At 43.4% G+C, this 17,042-nt stretch overlaps 1 protein-coding gene across 3 annotated transcripts; it reads left to right on the top strand.

Annotated features, from left to right (window-relative positions):
* Nucleotides 1-559: 559 nt before the first annotated feature.
* Nucleotides 560-16,778, top strand: s1pr2 (sphingosine-1-phosphate receptor 2). 3 transcript variants are annotated; one of them, XM_069148849.1, is made up of 3 exons: nt 560-1,096; nt 10,454-10,525; nt 13,679-16,778. In XM_069148849.1, exon 3 carries the CDS (start codon nt 13,805-13,807, stop codon nt 14,918-14,920), a length of 1,116 nt encoding a protein of 371 aa, XP_069004950.1. In that variant the 5' UTR covers nt 560-1,096; nt 10,454-10,525; nt 13,679-13,804; the 3' UTR covers nt 14,921-16,778. The 3 variants fall into 3 exon arrangements, with proteins under 3 accessions (XP_069004950.1, XP_069004949.1, XP_069004952.1); XM_069148848.1 differs by lacking the exon at nt 10,454-10,525; XM_069148851.1 differs by lacking the exons at nt 560-1,096; nt 10,454-10,525 and adding an exon at nt 12,383-13,019.
* The last annotated feature ends 264 nt before the right edge of the window (nt 16,779-17,042 follow it).

Here is a 17,042-nt window from a genome sequence, read left to right on the forward strand (position 1 = left end):
TGACATCATAGCCACTTGGGATGACTTTGACTTTCAACTTAATGACAGTGAAGACATTATTACCTCTTCTGGGGTTGGATCGAGGCTTTTTCATCGGATCCACCACCTGTCTGGTGTAGGCACAGCCCTGATGACTAACAAGTCCTGACTTACCTCCACCTCACCCTCCTTATTACACCTATACCCAGACCTGAGGGACAACAACGAAAACATGAGTCATCAGAAACAGCAAATTAAATAGACTCAACTTGGAAGTCAAAATGTCAAACAGCCTGAAGCAAAACAAATGCTGATATTTGATTAACTTAATTTCACTGTCAAGGAGCTACAGTGGGCTATATATGCATTTGCAGCTGCCACTGCTCTCAGGGGAAACTGGGGCAGGATGAGTTGAAAAGCGTGGACTCCGGTTCATGCTGGGATCTGCTTGGAAAGAGGAAGTGAGGAGGTGGAACATCTGGCTTTCATTTGTGTGTTCCAGAGCGGGGAAAGGGTTCCGAAATCGGCTTAAAGAGTATTTTCCATATTAATTGCTGTCCACAAGTCTACATCGTCTAATATATATCGCCAGTGAAACTTGCGACTCTTTATGGGTATATGACGTTTCCATACACCCCATCCTGTGTATGTGTGTGTGGGTGTTTTTGTGTGTGCGCGCGCAAGCGCGTTTTGGGTGCGCGCCTGACGCTCCAAGCCCCGTGAAGCTGTTGTTCCCAGAGAGCAGGAGGACAATCAGACGGGCTGTTGGATTAGAGATACAAAAGAGAAAGTGCAATCTCTTAATTTTTTTTGAATAAAACCGTCAGTTTTGGCTGGCATCACTTCTCGGGGAATCGTTGTGCTTTCGGGTGATTTTTATTCGGTTCCCACGGTTGCGCACAGACCGGTATGGATTTACCACAGACTAGACAAGACACGCCGTCTCGTCCTTCACCAAAGTTTTGATTGTCATCGGCGCTTCTCGACCCGAGGAGCACAAGGCAGCCCTGAACTTTGACGCAGCATTTGTCGAAGCTGGTGACCACATGTGAGGACGCTTGAAGACAAATATTTATCGGAGCATCTTTTCGCTGCTCCATACTGTATCTCTCATGGGGTAAGTAAAAGCACGTTCTCAAAACATTGTTAGTGTAACAGCATGCGCTGCAGCAACCTAACAAAAGATTCGGTGTTACGTGCTTTACTTTAAAAACTCTGCAGTGACTTAACATGAATGAGATAATTTCATGGGATGAAATAAAGAAAAAAAAAAAACCTCTTCCCGTAAACTCCACGAGGGCACCCTCATGGCATTACCGATTAGTCAAGGGTGCTAATAATGAACGCAAAGTCTCCATTTACGCCAAAACTCTCGTAATGCGCCGCTGACTCACAAACACCTGACGGCTTGCTACATTAAGCAACACTCCACTTATGCGCTTGTACTTTCCAGAAGCACAAACACTGTTGCAGCCTCGGGACACACTGAATATTTGGAGTCCGTGTCACAGCTGCGTTTGTTAAACACTCTTTAGTTTCAACGAATAACATTGCGTGGTGTTAAATATTAACATGCAGGACTACAGTTGTCGATCATAGAGGGGGCATACAAAGGGGCGGGAGGGCGGCGGCGGGGGGAGGGGGGTGGGTGCAGGGGAGATGCAGCCTGCTGCATCATACAGTATGGAGACTATCTTGCTGTTGTTGGAGGCTGAGATGAGCTCCGTGCGCCCCAGACGCGCGCAGGGGCCTCACACATTCACACACTCGGTTCCATGGAGCCGTTGCACAGCCTGCTGTGACCCCCCTCCCCCCTCTCGCTCTGACCCCTCTAATGTTGTTGAGGCTTGTTCATCCGTCACTCTAAAGAAGGAATTGTATTGAAAGGATGTATTAATAAGACAAAAGCCCCCATTATCCCCATGTACGGAGTTAATCTCATGGGGTTGGTGATGGGCTCCTCGGAGGAAGCCAGCTCAGAGCTTTAACAAGCAAGGTCTTAGCAGAGCATTGTTGTCAGAGATTTAAAATGAGCAAAACAGAATTTACATTTGAATACAGTTTCATAATAAAGTACAGTTGTATTACAGACAAGTGGATTATTTGCTAAGTTGGCCTCGTATATTTCTTTATCTCCACACTAAGGCCAAACTGAAACAGCACATGTAGTTTCCCTCTGTCCAAAAGAGAGGGATGCACAGGTGTCAGAAGGCCAGTAGGCATCCTGGGAGAATCTTCAAGTCACACTGAGATAAGATGATAAGGTAGAGGAACTAATGTTTATTGCCCAGATAAAAGCCCCTATCCATCATCCTCTATCCTGTGCTCGGTCTGGTTCAGTCTGCACAGTGTGGGGCTCATTAGCAGGCTGTCTGAACCTGCAAAGGCACATGATGATATTGTCTCAAGCCCCAGTCGAGGTAATAGGGCGAGAAACCAAACTTTGAAATGCACACGAATGCTACAAAGTCTGTTGGATAAAGACAAGTAAACATCTTACTGTGATAACATCAAGAGAAGGAGGTGAAGAGGAAGCACGGTCAGCAGCATCAGGATAGGAAGTGTTGAAGGCCCTGTCAACTGGTTCAGGGATACTGGTGTTGCGCAAGAGCAGCTTGGTTTGTTTGGGGCATGTACGGCCACTTATGGGCTCGGGTGCTTCTCCCAGCATGGACCTGCAGGAGACAGTGCATGATACAGCCGCCCGTCCATCTGTGTTTGGCCCATGTGACCACATGGCTCATTGCACCTGAACAACACCCGCCACCCCACCGGGCCTTACCGCTGCCAGGCCTTACCGCTGCCAGGCCTCTTCACTTTCCCTCCAGCCATCCCTGGTCCGGGCTCGAGTAGCCGGAGGTCGCTGTGAGCAGCGTCAACTTATTGGCCAGATACTTCATACGCAGGCTGGAAATTAAGCACACACCATGTGTGCTTAATTTCTCACCACAGAGGAGCTTTAAAATCTTTTATGTTGAGATTTACTCAGTCCAACAGCCCATGACATCATGAGTTCAGGATCTGTGTGTGTTTCTGACCCAGCTCACTGTGCTCAGTGGCCCCGTTTTCCTCTACGAGACGACTGTCGTGATTGGACCCTCCTGAATGGGAGACTTCCAAGGATGGCGTGAGAAATGAAGACAAATAGATGAGTAGAATAAATAAATAGATCTATAAATGCATGGACGGATAAATAAATTAGTGGTAATTCAACAGTGGGAACTGGATTTACGAGCCTTTTTTTTAATGGAACAGGTCACTAGGGGGTTGAAGGCGGGGATGGGTGGTGAGTGGGTGGTGTCGATCCCTCAAGGATGCTCGGGTTTCAGCTCAGGCCTGGGAGCGGTCCGCTAATAGGAAGCAGTGAGAAGGCTTTTTCTTGGGGAGGCTGACTTCTCTTTTGTTGTCTGTGCTCACCACTTTATTCAGGCAGATCAGACAGGTAACAACACTGGAAGATCAGAGGGGCGACCTGCCAGAGGCGCCCTGTCTTTTACCTGGTTAAACGAAACCAGTCAAGGGGTCAATACATACATGCATACATGCATACATACATACATACATACTTTTTTTTTTTTTTTTTTTTTTTTAAGAATAGGTACCAGATAACAGGAGACAATGCATGTGTTTATACATTTCTTTGAGGATTTCTCTGTGATGTCAATAGTTGTCTTTGAGCAGCCATCTGGGTTCTAGGGGCTCTGAGTTCTAGCTGGTACTCCCCTTTGCAGTAAAACACTTTCCTTGGGTGTGGCAGCTGGAGCAAAATAAACGCCTTCTGTTCACAAGCTGCCGAAGCGCAAGTCACAACACACAGCTGACAGCATGTAGCTTTCTGATTCACGGCCAAGAGCTGGGAGTGTCTCAGATCTGAGAAATAAATATGGCGTCCTTCGCTTTTTTTTTACCCTTTCTGTAAACACGAGTGAGAATAGGATGTGCTTGCACTTTCTTGGCAGGTAGAGAAATACACATGCACTCTTAGTTGCCCTATCTGTCTCTCCCTTTTCAAAACAAGCTTTCTGGGCTGTAGAAAGCGTGCCGTCAGTGCTGCTCTGATTATTACATAAACATTTACATAAACCAATAGTTTGAGGAGAAAAAAAAAAGTTTCTCTGAGTGTTTTAGGAAGGTGTTTTAACCAATGAAAGAAGCCATTAGCTTTAAAGTCTCCTGTTACATTCCTTTTCCACTTGATGGACTTGGACAAACTATAAGACCCCCCATGACCAGGCGCTGATGCTTGTAGCAGCATGCCAGGATTTCCTTGACGCTTTCTGGTGTGGGAATAAGTCTGTTCTTCTTCTCTCACATTTCAACTTGGACCAGCCCGTGCTCCAAAACGCTGCCAGTTGGAAGTAATGCAGAAAATGGTTTTCAGAACTCTGACTGGCATTTTTCATTGTGCAACGTTGCTATGCAGACAGGAACATTATACGTCTTTCAGAAACAATGACAAGTAGATTGAGCGCAAGGTTTCTAGTTACTGCTGCGGCTTTGGACGGGGATCGGCAGCACTTTGCAACCTCTCTTTCGGTTTACACAGTGATTTATGAACTGAAAGAGAACGACCTCATGCCGTCTGTCCTAACGGCGGGCTTAATCAGTGTGGTCATGTAGTGGTTTCTTGATTTCTGGTCATTCTCGGAGCTCACTGCAGTGATTTTGGGGCAGGTACACATAAAGATGCTGTGGTTCTGGAGACCTCCTCCTCTTCTGTCTTATTCCCCGCTGGAAGTCTTTGTTATCCAGTCGGCTTTGTTTGTGCAGCTGGAAAACTCTGTGGGATTACTTCAACACCCCACCTCCTCAGACCTAAAAGTAAGCTGGAGACAGTTTTCTTGGATTTTGAATTGCCCCGTGCAGCCAGTGAGAGCCTGCTGAAGCTATTCACTTTGTTTGGAGCGGAAAGTTAACGAGCTCTTTAGTCATTTCATTTCCTAATGACTGACAGACTTTGAGAATAAGACAAAATAGCCAATTGTGATGGCCCGTTTTATTAGAAATAGCTATCAAGATTGTTTATCCTGTAAAGTCTTTCCAAGCTTAAAGACGTGATGGACTTACAGCCATGCACAAGCCGGGTCACAATAGAGGCCAGACAGCTCTGTTCGAACAGACAGATTGAGTGGAAGTGGATGCTGTTTACTTAACTGTTGACTGCTGAAGCATGGCCATTTTAGATGAGCCTCGTCCACGTCAAAGTCAAGTAGCCGCCTTGTATCTCTGGAAAAGCTGCACTACAGCCAATCGGACTTGTTTGCTATTTTTGCTAAATATCCCACGGCAAGACTCGACCCGAACCTTTCATAAGGCTCCTTAACCTGCATAAAAAGCCGACTTTATTTACTGTTGAGTATTTTGTTTAAAAAAAAAAAAATGTACTCCTGTAATGTTGCCAGGACATAAAACGGACATTGTATCCCTCCAAAACTGTGTATAAATACCCCGGGGTCTCTTCCATGCACACATTCACAGGTCTTTAAATGCAGATTGTAACTGCACTGCACAAGTATATATTTTTTTAACATACCATGTGTTCAGGCCAGAGACTTCATCAAAAAAATACATTCCACTCCTCAAAGTAAGAAATTCTCAAATTGTATAACATACTGGGGATACAACTGTGGACACAACAAGATCTCCTCTCCAGGCAACCGTGTTTTTCCCCAACAACAGAGCCATGTTTAATGGATCTGTGTTTGCCAGAGGAGTCTGGAGTTGTTTTCCTTTACTGAACCATGTGGAAAGATGGAGGACCTCCATCAATTGATCATCTTATCAGGGTGCACTCAGCAGAAGAAAACAGGGTGGCTTTGTGCCGCTGTGTGTTGACTCATAGGTGTTATTATTTTCCATTGTGTGGTACTTTGCTTTCACATCAACACCTTTTTCTCCTCAGTGTCTTTGATTTTTGTCATCCGGTCCCGTGACTGTCTGCCCTGATATTCAATGCACTGAAGATCACCGCATCATCAGTGGAGCAAACACGAGTGTCACAGTCACAGCAACGCCACGATACACAAAAACACACATGCATTGATCTATGGTGTCTCATGTATATTGGCACGCCATGCAACAAATAATCACAAGTTCTCTCACGGCATCCAAACAACTTCCCAATGAAGCAGGAGAACATGAGAAGGGGTGGAGTTCAAGGTCTAGCAACAGAGGAGAATAGGAGCAGGGAGCCAGGACAAAAGATATCTAAAGAGGGCTGAAAACCATTCATTAGTAGAGAGCTCACTGTAAAGACAAGAACATGGGAAGGTGTGAGAGGGGCAGAGTGGCTGAAACTTGAATCAAGCTCAACTCAGCCCTGACACATTAGGTTTGTGATGCAGGCCATGCAGACCTGACCTTACTCTTTTTTTTTTTTTTTTTTTTTTTTTTTTGGGCATCACAGCGCAAAGAGAAGTTGCCATTACAAAAATAAAATCCAACAAGCTGGTTCAGAGATAAACTGTCAGCATGCGTGTCCTGTGTCTCAATTAAAGATACCCTGTGGTTACCACTAACCAGCCTTTATGCACACAAACCTGACAACTTCTCACTTACATTTTCATGTGTGGTTGACCTCTGTCCCTTGTAGTGCTCGAATTCTGAGAATAGTCTATTGCTTTTTCAGGCTGCTCAAAGCAGATTGCACCTGCATGCTGTAGTCAAGCCTAAATGTATCTTAAATAATAGGGATGATAACTTTTGTAATATTATTATCAGTGTGGCTTCATGAAACGTCTGAGTTACTTAGTGCAGAACTGCAGTTTCCTCAATCAAGAGCTGATTGCGCACTATATGTGGTAATGAACTCTTTAATGGGTGGCTATAAAAACATGTCTGCTCCAGATGTGTGCTAAATAAATCCTTCTTGATGTGCATTTAATCACCTCTTTGTGGCCTTGTCTTTTGATCTCAGGTGAAGTTGAAAATATACGAGGCGAGGAAGTGACGACGATGTGGCTCTGCAAATCAAGGAGCAGCTTAAAAAGGAAATATGCAAAATAGGACAATCTAAAAAAATCTAAAAAAATTATTTAGAAACATGACTTAAGATGACAGGAATGGTCTGAGGGTGAGTGTATTACAGTAATTGCCTCTCAGGCGCCACCTTTGAGATCCCCCCCAGTAGGATAAAGTGGAGCGAAGAGGGGGGTTGGAGTGTGTGTGTGTTTGTGTGTGTGTGTGTGTTTATGCGTGCACGTGCGTGCGTGCGTGCGTGCATTCGTGTGTGTGTGTGTGGTGGAGGGGGTGGGGGGGTAGTTATGGCTCCTAAGGCTGTATGATGCCCTTCTTAATGCTGCTCTTTGTCTCCAGCACTTCTCACTGCCACCCTAAGAACCCTACAGCACATGAACAGCTGCAATAAATAAAGCATTGCAAAGTTGCAGGGATGAAGTGGCTGCAGAGAGGAACAGAAAATAACACAAGTCAGAGAAACATGAAGTAGAAAAGCATTTTGTTCCAGACTGAACTGTCTTGACAGATTGGAAGCCTCAAAAGAGGCTGTACCCAAACTGTCAAACTGTTTGACGAGCGAAAGGGTAATCCCTAATTATATGATGAAACCCTATGTATTGGGGACACCCACTCCCCTAGTATCTAGAAGCTTAGCAGTGGATTTTAATGGGGCATAAGTGTGTTAGCATAGAAGCAGACAAAGAGAGAGGAAGGTTAGCGGTGGAGCTAAAATTGGACTCCGTATGAAAAGACAACAAGGAACCGTTTAATATGTCAGCAAAAAGGATCTTCCTTGTTTTTTGCCTCTCATCTGATGCCATGATGCGAATTTGACACTTAATTCAAATTTGTCGTTAGTGCTTCTGTTTTTTTTACACACAAAAAATAAATGATGTCATGTGATATGTGTATGTCTGCAACAAAGTTTGGCAAGTCACAGACATTTATTTGCCAAGTTTTTCTGTTGAATTTGTTCTTCCCCCAGCTCAGTTCCTCTTTGAGCTAGAAACTGAGATGTTGGAGGCGCTTATCTCATTGCAGTGTGTTCAACTTCTCAATCGTGCAAGCACACACATTCTCTTCTTTTTCGATTGCACTTCCCCTTAAAAAATTTTGTTCACGTAGTTTGTCTGTGATTTTGTAAACTCCTGCTGTTTCAAAACAACACGTCCCGCCAACCTATTCGCCAATATTCCACTCCTCCATCCTTGGCCCACTTTGTCTTGCCTTTGTCTCTTGAGCGTTGAGCTACAGTGTGAGAAACCCCTGCCAGAATGTGTCTCTGGATTTTACTACTTCAATGTCCGGTGTTTAGGAAATATCAGTAAACAGCTGTGGGTATTTTATCAAAAAAGATGAGAGAGAACAAAAGTTTCTGCATGTTTAACACTCATGGCTCAAAAGAAAGCTTTGAACTCTCCCTGTAGGGGCATTTAGCCTTTCTAACTTCTAGTGATGGATGGAGTTTTGGGTTGAGGGCATTCCTACTTTGGGTAGAAAGACTTTTACTTTGTAGGAAGTTGAGGTTGTTAATGATTTGGGGCATAGTTTGACCTCAAAAACGTGTGTGTTTTGAATGTTGCCTTCATGTCAGCTTCGCTCATTTATCGTCACTGTTTTTGGCATCACTTTTGTCAGTGAGCTTTTCTGCAGTGTGGCATGCTGCAGAGATAAAAGCGATGGCTTTAGATAAGCTCAGACATTCATGATTAAGTAAGAACTGTTGTGGATTTTCTTTTTCACCTTATGGAGGAGATACTGCCGTGTGATTATGTAGTGTCATTTTAAAGACCTGGACAAAGTTCAGTCATGTTACAGTAGCTACATAATCCCACCTCATCCCTGGTATAGTGATACTGAAAACATGAATCATTTTTTTTCTGGAAACTGCCAGCGAACAATCAATAGTGCAGCTGTGCTGATGTAAAATATTTTTGCACAGAGGCCGGTGGCTCGGTGATGGATAGATCAACAGAGATGCTGCAGCCACCTGCCAGCAGACACAGTCAATCCCTGTGTTTTCTGGTTGCTGCATGCGGCTGCTCAGTGCAACAAAAAAAAAGGCCTCCCTTGATGGACCCATGTGTGCACTGGCTTGTGTCGGCTCTGAGGAGCTTTGAGCTGTCAGTACAAAGACACGGACGTAATATGTCATCATTGAAGTTCAAGAAACAGAAAAGTTTAGAAAATAACTGCAGCTATTCTTTGAGCCTATAGCTTTCGGTTTCGTCATTTCCTCTGAAATTCTGTTGCAACGGGTGAAACTTTGTGGTGGTAATAGTTGTTTTCTCTTTTCTGTCTGACATGTCAACACTTGACTGGGGAAAGTTTTTGACTACTTTGCTGTGCTTTGCATGTGGAATTTTCCTTCTGAGAAGCCTCAGCTCTGCTGTTGAATCTCCACTCTGCAGTCATGTTCACATCTTTTGGTCCAACTTAAATTGAAGAGACAAAAAGAAATACAGATTTCTGCTTTGTCTCCAGGTCAGTTACAGGATGCTGAATGTCAGTGGTAGAGGGTACAAGAAGACTGAGCTCACTGCAGTTACAGCAAAGCACTCTCACGAATAAGACAAACAGTCACATTTAACGGCAGAAAAACAGAACAGGAAAGAACAAATCGCAGAAGCAGAAGCATTCTCTGACGGATTACTTGGATGTGGCTGATCATAAAACTAAGGAGAGATTAAGTCTCTATTACAGAAGAAAAGCCCAATGTCTCGTGGAGGACGCGGGAAGCCATTAAATCTCCTTAAAATGGAAAACTTATGAATTACCATTTTCATATTAAAGAAGAAGGACCTCTCTTTTACAGTTTGATAGTACGGCGTTTTTAGAGCACTGTGAAGAGGCACAAGAGGCTGGATTGGTGCTTTGTTGCCATTACAGTGGCTTGAGAGCAGAGAGTGTGAAGGGCAGATGGAGAAAGATGTGCCACAGGATGTGTCGGACCACAAACTGCTCAACAGCTAAATACAGTGGGTGATTCATTTTTGTAAACATATAGTAAACACATCTCAATCCAAACAAGATAAGACACAAATGTAAGCTGTCTAAAATCGCAGTTACTCACTGCTCTTATCTAAAATAGCTGGGGGAGATTGTACATGTGAGTGACGGTGTGTGCACAGATGGAAAGGTGGGAATTATTGTTGCGTCAAGGTGCAGGAGTTGTTTTTGTTTGCAGTGCTCTTCCCCAGAGAAAGTGGAGGCAGGTTTAAGTAGAGTGTAACAGGTAGCAGGTGGTGCAATGGGGAGGTGTTGCTGTGGTTTTTCTGGTGAGCAGATGCTCTGCTAATTGGGGTTTATCAAGTGTTTCTGGGGAAAACACCTGAGGCTTTTGTGCAGCCGTCAGGCCTGTGATGAAGAGGGGAACTTTGTCTCTCGTTAGGATTAGAAGAGAACAAGAATCAGCTTTCAGCAGCAACCAACAAACTCTTTTTCAATAATCTTTTATATGCACTAAATGCAGCTGTCTGTGGTTCTATTTTCAATAAAAATATGTTTTTGTCTGCAGGTGTGAAAATCATAAACATTTGGTGGAATCCGTGCATGGGAATATGCACCACATCTTTGCATCATTTTTCAGGTGATGAGAAACATAAATAGCCTAGTTTTGACGATGACAAGAATCTCATAAGCTCTGTTAGGATCTCCTCTTCTAGGTGTCTATTTTTAACTTCCTTTGTGTCTCTTGTTTTTACTCTCCAGTCTACAGTTGTTTCTTGCATCACCTTCACTGATCTTGTTTGAGCATCACTCTGAAATCCAGACAGGATATCACGTTGTCTCTCTGTAACCCTGCTACACCTTCACCTACATCACAGTACACGAAAAGGTTTACATCCTTACATACATACATGCACTACTTTGAAACGACTTCAGTGTACTTGCATAATGTTTAAACTATAGTGGAATGATTTTTCCTAACCTAAGTAGTGCAAGTTTGTTGTCCCAAAATGCAACACAAATGTGCATGTTATATTAAGTTACATGGACATATATCCTATAAACTGTAGGCAGTTGCATAGAATGTAAGAGTATGTAATCCTAAGGCACAACATCTAATGCACAAGAAATATATTTAAAACATTTTAACAGAGATGTAACTAAACTTTTCTGCCTCTGGTTGTAACTCAAATTCAATTTGGAAATTGTATTCAAATGAGTCAGTTCATAAAATGCCTTTTAACACTTCTTCAGGAATATTTATATGAAATTAAATTATATCATTATCAAAAAACTTGAACTACTCTGTTGATATACTGTAATTTTGGGGGAGTGCAACGGGGATGCTGCTGTTTCTTTCCCATTGTGTTCGTTCAGAAAGGAGTCATTGGTCGCCTTGGTATGACAACATTTTTGACAATGTGTTATGTCTGTTGTGGAAGTGTGACAATGATGTCTGGGTCAAACGCAGGGCACCACTTTGATGACGGGCCAGGAGGTAGGTCATGCATTGCAGGAAGTCTGCACTGCTGTTGACCAATCACCGTGGAAACATCTGAATGGCACACGGCAGGTAAAGAGGGACGGGGCTTGACTGCTGGGAGACGGTGCTGTAGGCAAACCAGCCTGTCAGGTTTCCCACATACAGTGAAATCCCTTGATGACAGACGCCAAAGGCTCTTTGGTGACAGGAGGACCTCGAGCTGTCTACACAACAGATGGAAAGAGAACTGTCCTGAGAAAACCTGGCAGAGCAGAAACAAACCAAAGCAAAATTAGTGCGTTTCTCTCTGAGCAGACTGCAGATTTTAGAGATACAGATGAGGTCTCCTCCATGAAAAAAATGAAAGGCTGCAATAATGTCAGCTAATGTAATGACCGCAGTGCAGCTGGCACATCTGCTCATGCTCAAGCCTCCTATCTGTGTCTATTAACGGATCTAAAAAGGATGAGGAGGAGACTGATAAAGCAGTTCGATAAGGGAGAGCTCGGCTCTGAATACTTTTCTGCTATGATACAGTCGCCGCAGCCAAATGGAAGTGTGCTGTCCCATTATTAAGGCTGAAGGCCAGTGCTACCCACACTGAAGGAGACTATTGTTCTTTGTTCTTGCTTGAGGAAACACTGCTAGTTATTACTGGCAGCCAATAGCAGCTGTGCGCTCAACCTGCCTGCATGCAGCGGAAGGCTTTGCCCAATTAGCTGTGTGTGTGTGTTAAGAAAGATTTCTGTGCATGTGTAGAAACTCTGGTTTAACACATCACATCGATGAGTTTGTGAATGTGTGTGCTGTCGACACAGTGATGTCTCAGATTCCGGCCTTTGTGTGTCCAGATGCCGTTCCACATGCATGCTCTCTGTCTGGCTTTGTCTTGTTCCTTCTGTATCTTTTGGTCTCTCAGGTTTTTGATTCGAAGCCCAGCAGAACAGAGACGAGGTCCTAGCCCAGTTTCCATAATTTTTTTTTTTTAATTTTTTTTTTTAGCCAAGAGTTACTGCAGCCGTCCAGGCTAGCAAAGACGAGCAGTGGAAGCAGCAGTGTTGAATTACCTCGGGATCTGGCCGGCAGAGGGATCCTGTTACTTTTGACAGGTTTAAGACACCAGCTCCACCTCTAATTAGATTTCCAGATCCTCCAACTTTCCTTTGCTTTCAGTCCCGCCGCTGCAGCTCATTTTGTTTTGTTTTTATTTGTTTATAGGTTTCTCCCTTGAAAAGGGTCATTTCAAACCAGGTTAGAAGTCAACAAGGTTTTTTTCTTGTGAATTTCTTTCAGTGCATCATCATAAAACTCTACACCTTCTTAGTTCGAAAGTTTCCCACATTGGTTTCCAGTAATTCATTTGATTGAATACACAACATTTAAATGCAAGACAAGTCTTTTTCTCTAAAAGCTTGTGAAGACCACTCTTCCCCTCCTCTCGGGTATCTATTTGATTTGCTGTTATCTTTTTTTGACCTGGTTGGAAGTGGGTGGTTGGGCAGGTCAGGATGAAGAGGTCTGGCTGATCCACAAACTATGCTGAAGTTTCAAGAGGTAGCTCACTGGAGTGGAATGGTGCGCTCCCCACAACAATGCCGTGTGTTGACAGCCGAGTGCTTGGACGGGGTTAGTGGAATGTCCCCTTCAGACTGTGAGTCTTTTGTCTAAGCAGCAGCACTCACACAGCCTCACAGAGCATTTATTCTTTTACCTGAAGATGATATCTACCCATGCAGGTTCACCATCCAAAAAGGGAGGACCTTTGCGTGTTATTATTTCTGTGAGCAAATTAAAAAATATATTCCCCAGATTAATTTCTTTGATAATATACAAAGCCCTTGTCAAGCGAACTACAATACTACAATACAAGCAATACTACTTTCCATTCCTTTTAGAAAGCAACAAACTGAAAGTTTCCTTCAGGATGTAACAAACAGACACAGCGAGTGCAGCGTGTTCACTATGTGGCCTTTCATTTGTGTCGTGATTGCTGGTCTTTCGATATAAATGCAAACTCTTTATTTGAACCTGAGGCTTTTATTTTGAAGCTCTGGTTTATTGCTGTTTCTTCTTACATTTGACATTGGATGATTACAGTAGAGTCATATTCAAGTAAATTAATAAAATATTTAGCTTCCAGTGTTGAAACAGGTCGTTGCCAGGATACTTTGTTTTGCTTTAGGCTTTTACTTTGGCGAGTACATTGCTTTGCTAAAAATGTATGTTTGCTTTGTCACAGTTGATTTCATTAATGCATCAACATTTCTTTTGTCAGTAATCCGGTACTTCTCTGTGTCTTTGTGTCTGCAGGTGACCCACATAGAGCTCCTGAGACGTGACTGTGGGACAGGCAGTCTCCCTCCCACCCCGCATCCTGTCCTTTCCTTAGAAGCAGCAATTATTGGCATGGACACTCTTCACAACTCCACTGTGTGAATGAATCTTTGCCGTAAAGCCGCTGTGCTCTGCCACCCTGTCACCATGAAGAGCAAGTATTCCCAGTACTACAATCGGAGTCTGATCCACTCCTACTATGCCTTTGCTAAGAACATGACCACCCAGGAGTTGGATAAACACATTGAGAATAAAAAACATCTCACCACCCTCAACATTGCCATCGTGGTCCTCTGCACCATCATCATCCTCGAGAATCTGCTGGTCCTGATCGCCGTCTGCCGCAACAAGAAGTTCCACTCTGCCATGTTTCTCTTCATCGGCAACCTGGCATTCTCGGACCTGCTGGCAGGTTCGGCCTACATAGCCAACATTTTTCTGTCGGGGTCAAGGACCTTTGAACTGGTGCCTGTGCAGTGGTTCATCAGGGAAGGCACAGTGTTTATCGCTCTGGCAGCTTCAGTCTTCAGCTTGTTGGCGATAGCTATAGAGCGCTATATTGCTATCACCAAAGTCAAGGTGTACGGCTCCACCAAAACATGCCGCATGTTTCTTCTGATAGGAGCCTGCTGGGTCACCTCCATCCTGCTCGGAGGACTCCCCATCATCGGCTGGAACTGTATCTACAACCTCCGTGAATGCTCGGCAGTACTGCCGCTCTACTCTAAGAAGTACATCCTCTTTGTTGTCACCATTTTCAGCCTCATACTACTCTCTATTGTCATCCTCTATGTGAGGATCTATTTGATTGTACGCTCCAGCCACCAGGAAGCAACCAACTCACAAGCCTATTCCCTTTTGAAAACAGTCACAATAGTGCTGGGAGTCTTCATCATGTGCTGGCTACCAGCTTTTATCATTCTACTTCTCGATACATCCTGCAGGATACAGTTCTGCCCTATCCTCTCCAAAGCAGACATCTTTTTTGGCTTCGCCACTCTGAACTCAGCGCTTAACCCAGTGATTTACACACTGCGCAGCAAGGACATGAGAAAGGAGTTCCTGCGTGTGCTGTGCTGCTGGGGGGTGCTGCATAGCGGGCGGGCGTCTGACCGCTGTCTGGTCCCTCTAAAGAGCTCCAGCTCTCTGGAACACTGCAGCCACAAACACGAACACCAGTCCACTCCCATCATGCAAGACTGTACCACCTGTGTCTGATACAGTGCAAACACATCAGACAGCTTGTATGTATGTATGTATGTATGTATGTATGTATGTATGTATGTAAGAGAGAGCCTTCATGCACATGAGATCAAGAGGAAAGGCTGTGATGAGATGGACAGGTGTTAAACGAAAAGCAAGCACACCCTGAGACTGAGATGTCTGGTGAGACACTCTACAATGCAAACTCTTTTTCCCCGATTACAATCAGATTTGTGTGAATTCACAATCAGCATTCGATGTATTTATCTATGCAGCGTGTGTAAAAACACAATGTTTCAAGGGGGAACCAGTTTAGTAGGCAAGAACGTTCATTAATGTGAAAAAAGCTTTTTCATGGGTACTTTTATTAAATAAATATACAGCAAGCAATTTTCATGTATATGCCTATCATCTTTGTTTTTCTTTCTAAACATGTAAGTGTAACATGTGTAAGCCAAAAATAGAAACATAACGTGTATAATATCATAGTTATGGTGAGTTGTTTTGGGCCTTTCAAGAACTGTGTCAATGCAAAGGTTGCAACGTTGCACTTTGTAGATTACTGTAGAGATTGTTGTTGTTAAGGTTTAACCACATGACTTCCCCTCATTGTTATATGTAGACATGAGGCCTAAAGATTCATCATTCGTGCTTTACAGAGCCAGAGGCTGCGATTAACTTCAATGAGCACTCCACTTCACAGAAGACAAATTACTAAGCGGTCCCTCAACAAAACCAGGGCTATATATTCCCCATATAACCTTGCTTAAACCATTTGATAAACTACAACAAACTTACATAACCTGCTTACATTTAATGCATGAAAGTCTAACTCATTTGTAAGCGCTAACGTGTATGATATATTCCAGCTCCAACTTCCATCACTAACACCCCTTCCCTCATTCATCCTCATAATCTGTCCCTCTTGCTTTTACTGTTGTCTTTTGTATCTTAACAGTTTCCGTCGAGGAAGGCCTAATCAGAAAGCACATTTCCTAAAGTGTGTTGGCACTGATGATTTTTAATCATGACAGCTGTCCAGCAGCTTTGACTAATGGGGCCGAGGTCCTGCCAGTGTTGTAGCAACGTAGCAGCAATGTGCTGTCTCTGTTTGTGCCTTCCTCCCGAGGGAAAAAAAAAAAAGGCTGAATGTATGTATGAAGTGTTTGGGGCATGTGCTCCATTGTTGACAGTATTATTGATCATCGTTTTTGAATTACCAAGTCATTGACAAGCAGAGAGTGGTATGAACAGGGTAGCCCACTCTCATTGTGAAGTCTTAAATAGCACCATGAACAAGAATTGGTTGTGAACATCCTGCTTTAATTTGCTAGCCATATGCCTTGCGCAACTGAAGATGTAAACACATCTCATCTTTCCAAAGACCACTCGGCCTCCTCTACAAAACGGGAGAGGATCTGGTTTCAAATGCACAGGAGGGATCTGCCCTCCTGGGAGGTCTGCTTTATCCTCATTCTCTGACATCCTACAACACACAACTTCCTCCAGCCGTAGGAAGTCCTGTTTTCATTGTCCGGTTCCTGTTGTTCAGGGTTACATTAACCTTCTTCCTGTAGACACACAATTAAAACTCTTCTCTCCGACAGTGTTCTTAATATTGACTTTTTATGTTTAGATGGCCAAGTAGAAATGGTGAAAAGCACTTTGGCAGCTTCAGTGATGTTTGCTTTCCCCCAGTTTTTTGTTTTTTTAGGTGGAGAGGTGTTTTATTCTGTGTACCTATGACTTCATTGTATGTCTGACTATGATTTTTTTTTTTAATGCTAAATATATGAAAAACTGTATGTTTGTAAGTATGTATGTATGTATCTTTGTACAGTATGTATGATTTTGTATTGAATGAAATGTCTCGTGTGCAATAGCCTTGTGTGTCCAGTAGCACGCTGCCTATGTTAAATTGGTACAATCTGAAACACTAATGTAGGTACATAAACATTTTTGTTAATTGCATTCCAGTTTTATAAAATAAATGAAATACTGAAACAAATGAGTGTGTTCAAGTTTAATTTTGTGCCGAAAACAAATTCAAAAGCTGCAGCTATGACTCCTCTGCAGGTCCTGAGATGTCTTCTTATTTGCCTACATCTGAGACTACTCAAAATACAGCATTAAGTCC

The sequence above is a fragment of the Embiotoca jacksoni genome, unplaced genomic scaffold (assembly GCF_022577435.1).
Source record: "Embiotoca jacksoni isolate LCO1_2020_lvr unplaced genomic scaffold, fEmbJac1.0.p SCAF_15, whole genome shotgun sequence".
Classification (NCBI taxonomy): domain Eukaryota; kingdom Metazoa; phylum Chordata; class Actinopteri; family Embiotocidae; genus Embiotoca; species Embiotoca jacksoni.

Bases quoted from the DNA above. Each gene is read 5' to 3' on its own strand.
- s1pr2 (XM_069148849.1), top strand. From the start codon at position 13,805: ATGAATCTTTGCCGTAAAGCCGCTGTGCTCTGCCACCCTGTCACCATG.